Consider the following 3,885-nt stretch of genomic DNA (forward strand, 5'->3'; position numbering starts at 1 on the left):
CTACGTGTGCTGTGTGTCGAGAGTGAGAGGTGAAAAAATTAGAGCCACACAGAGAAAAAAAGAGGAGAAAAAACAAAAATCCATAAGCATTGTTTTCTTTAAGAATACTTGCAAACCTCCGAAGGACTTACATCGTTTCAATTATCTCCCCTACAGACGTGACCGTACTAAACACATTAGACACCCCTTGTTAATTACAATGTGATTAAATGTTTTAATTACGTTACCGGATGCTGTGCCTTAATTAGAGGAGAGATAAGATAATAGCCTGCTATGACAAGCATGTATATTTGCAATTAAATAGAGCGAATTATTTTAAATATCCACTTTTATCGTCAGTCTCTGGTTTAGTGCTATTGTTTGCATGCTACACACAATGCAGAACTCAATTCAAAATAGGTCGAGTTTTCTCAAAATGGTTATTGTTGTTCTGGTATTTTCCACAAGTTTCTTCATGATTAGTGAAATGGTCACAGCAACAAAGGCAAATAAATTGTAGGTGATAAGATGAAACCTTTGCTATAGGCCAACCCTAAATTTAGATACAAAAATATATAATAATGCAAACAGCGGTCAATTTTAGATTGAAAAAATATTTTGTTTACAGCTTGTATTTTTGCAGTAGGTGTTCTAAATAAAATCGGAGCAATTTGACTTAACGATTATAACTGGTGCGCAATTGTCTATCATGTTGACATCTATTTCCAATATTCAACAATAAAATAGTTTCGGGTGCAATAAATCGGAATGTAAAAAGTCTCTGAACTTCACAATACGTGCTGGTAACAAGGTGTTGTTGGTTAGAAGTAGTCATTTGAAATAAATGCCCTGTCGCAGACTGCCCATGCGCAGAGTCCCCAGCGGCGGCGGTGGTGTGGCTAATGAAGAATAATAAATCATGAAAGGGTTTTTCAGGTACAGCTGAAAATATTGTGTGTGCGTGTGTGTGTGAGAGAGAGAGAGAGCGACAGAGAGCTGTTGAGAGAGAGAGAGAGAGAGAGAGAGAGAGAGAGAGAGAGAGAGAGAGAGAGAGAGAGAGAGAGCGAGAGAAAGAGAGAGAGAGAGGATGTGTGTGCGTGTGAGAGAGTAAGAGGGAGGGAGAGAGAGAGGAGGAGAGAGACTCAGTCTGCCCTTCGCCTCGGAGCTGAGGCAGTTCGGGTCCCCGCAGCATTGAACGTAGTCGAAGAGGTACAGCACAGAGAGTGTCACCGCCATTACTTCTCACTTACGGTCATTTCAAGACGGAAACTTTTCACACAAAAGCCAAACAGGTCAACGAAAGAGGCAAGTGTTTCAAACTTGAAGGGTTTTGGAAATCCTAAGAGACGGAAAGAAACTTTTTTTTTCTCTTTTTTTCCCCTCTTTCCTTTTCTGGTCGTCGTCTATGAGGAGTTCTGCCACCAAAAAAAAAAAAAAAGAAAATCCAAAAGAGAGTATTGAATACAAGGTGGAGACGGTTTTGCAGGAGAAACAGGCAGGTGTGTTTGTTTTTTCTTTCTTTTTTTTTTTTTTTTCTTTTTTGAACCATCCACAAGTCCACAGCGGAAAAACACAGGTCACGGCTGCGCTGCAGGTGCATGGCTGGTTGGTGCCTGCGTTCTCTCATTTGGCAAACAGACGAGACGCCTCCATACACCTCTTGCTAGTATTAATAAATAGATGTGAAAAACGTGGACGACCGTCTTCAGCCTGCACACTTTATTCGACAGTGACTTGAGATTCCTGCCGAAGCAATCGGAGCTTCAACTCCCGAACCGAGGAGGCGGAGTCTTAACTTATAAAAAGGAACTTGCCGAGGCTCGGACGCCCGCAAATATGATGATGATGTCTCTGAACAGCAAGCAGCCTTTTGCTATGGCCCACGCCAGCTTGCCCGAACCCAAGTACTCGTTGCATTCCTCGTCCTCCAATTCCAATGTGCCCTCGTCCTCCTGCTCGTCCTCCCGACACAGCAACAGCATCATCAACAGCAACGGCGGCAGCAGCTCGGAGGCGATGCGCAGAGCCTGTCTCCCAACCCCACCGGTACGTATTCTGCATAATCACGGCTTAAAGGCACATTTTTGACAGCCCACTTTTTTTTTTGCTTGATGTTTTTTTCATGTCTGCACAGCAAATCACCCAACACCTCCATATTTTTTTTTTTCCTCTCTCCTCTGCTCAACTTATGTATTCAGTCGGCTTTGCCTTGCGTATTAATTTTTATGACCTGGGATGTTGCATGTGTCTTGTTTTGTGTGCTCCTTTTTTGGGTGTGTGTGTGTGTGGATGGGGAGGGATTTCTCTTCTCTTTTTTTCCTCCACATTCTGGAAATGTTTTAAACCGAGGAGTGGAGGGAGAATTCCCTGCTGACAGCTATGTGTGCATTCTATTTGCAATTGCAGAGCAATATATTCGGAGGCTTGGATGAGAGTTTGTTGGCCCGGGCTGAAGCTCTAGCGGCGGTGGATATAGCCTCGCAGAACAAGAGCCACCACCACCCTCCACATCACAGTCCCTACAAGCCGGACGCAACCTACCACACCATGAACACTCTCCCCTGCACCTCGTCTTCCTCCTCCGCCTCCTCGGTGCCTATTTCTCATCCGTCCGGTCACCACCATCACCACCACCATCACCACCACCACCAGCCTCACCAGGCACTGGAGGGGGACCTGCTGGACCACATCACCCCGGGACTGGGACTAGGAGCCATGGCAGGGCCGGATGGCTCGGTGGTTTCCACGGCTGCGCACCCTGTCCACATGGCGGGCATGAACCACATGCACCAGGCAGCCATCAACATGGCTCATGCCCACGGGCTACAACAGCACATGGGCATGAGCGACGTGGACGCCGATCCCAGGGACTTGGAAGCCTTCGCAGAGAGGTTTAAGCAGAGACGGATCAAACTCGGGGTTACCCAGGCGGATGTAGGGTCAGCTTTAGCCAGCCTGAAGATTCCTGGGGTGGGCTCCCTCAGCCAGAGCACCATCTGCCGATTCGAGTCCCTCACGCTCTCTCACAACAACATGATCGCGTTGAAGCCCATCCTGCAAGCGTGGCTCGAAGAAGCCGAGAAATCGCACCGGGATAAACTTAATAAGCCCGAGTTGTTCAACGGCGCGGAGAAGAAGAGGAAGCGCACGTCGATAGCGGCGCCGGAGAAGAGGTCGCTGGAGGCCTATTTCGCCATTCAGCCGCGTCCCTCCTCGGAGAAAATCGCAGCGATCGCAGAGAAGCTGGACCTCAAAAAGAACGTGGTGCGGGTCTGGTTTTGCAACCAGCGGCAGAAACAGAAACGAATGAAATACTCTGCATGCATCTAAAAAAAAAAAAAAAAAAGAGAAGAAAAATCGCTTTAAACCGCCACCCACCAAAAAAAAAAGACTTGGAACTGTTTAGAGACGATGTGTATCATATTTCCTATCTCACAGAATTTTTTCTCCAATCATCGATGACTTTTGTGCTTTGAACTTCGAAAAAATTCCTAAAAATTGAACAATGACTGAAAAGACTCGAATCCCCCTACACCCCCCCTTCCCCCCAACAGTCACGTCTTTTACTCGCTGAGAGGGGAGACGTGGAGTCAAGTAAAGCATCGTTTGACAGAGCAAGTAAGACCACTGTTAACACACTTACTATGATTCACCTTTTTAATGTCAACGCAGTATATGACTTACAGGACTTTCATTTTTGATTCATGGTTCATTTACAAACGAAGACTATCTAGTTTGCGTTAGCAGAAAGACCCCCGATGGAAACAGCGTGGTTATTGACACACATCGGGGCTAGTTTAACTCCAAACACTTGGTCGGTTGACTATTGTTGTTTATATCTTTGGTTTATAAGCTCCATTGTCCCTCCGAGTTCATGACGATGCAGTCTGACATTTATTCAGGGTC

The 3,885-nt window shown here is 46.0% G+C and overlaps 1 protein-coding gene across 2 annotated transcripts; it reads left to right on the plus strand.

Moving 5' to 3' along the window:
* The first annotated feature begins 1,815 nt into the window (after nt 1–1,815).
* pou4f2 (POU class 4 homeobox 2) lies at nt 1,816–3,309 on the plus strand. Of its 2 annotated transcripts, XM_034539796.1 has the most exons (3): nt 1,822–1,901; nt 1,986–2,029; nt 2,357–3,309. In XM_034539796.1, exons 1-3 carry the CDS (start codon nt 1,822–1,824, stop codon nt 3,307–3,309), a joined length of 1,077 nt encoding a protein of 358 aa, XP_034395687.1. The 2 variants fall into 2 exon arrangements, with proteins under 2 accessions (XP_034395679.1, XP_034395687.1); XM_034539788.1 differs by having other exon boundaries at nt 1,816–2,025; nt 2,386–3,309.
* Nucleotides 3,310–3,885: the final 576 nt, after the last annotated feature.

This window comes from Cyclopterus lumpus, chromosome 1 (assembly GCF_009769545.1).
Source record: "Cyclopterus lumpus isolate fCycLum1 chromosome 1, fCycLum1.pri, whole genome shotgun sequence".
NCBI classification, from domain to species: domain Eukaryota; kingdom Metazoa; phylum Chordata; class Actinopteri; order Perciformes; family Cyclopteridae; genus Cyclopterus; species Cyclopterus lumpus.

Excerpts from the sequence above, each read along its gene's own strand:
- pou4f2 (XM_034539788.1), top strand. The coding sequence starts at position 1,816 with ATGATGATGATGTCTCTGAACAGCAAGCAGCCTTTTGCTATGGCCCAC. Across the intron at positions 2,026-2,385 it reads CCTGTCTCCCAACCCCACCG|AGCAATATATTCGGAGGCTT; the intron begins GTACGTATTCTG and ends TTGCAATTGCAG.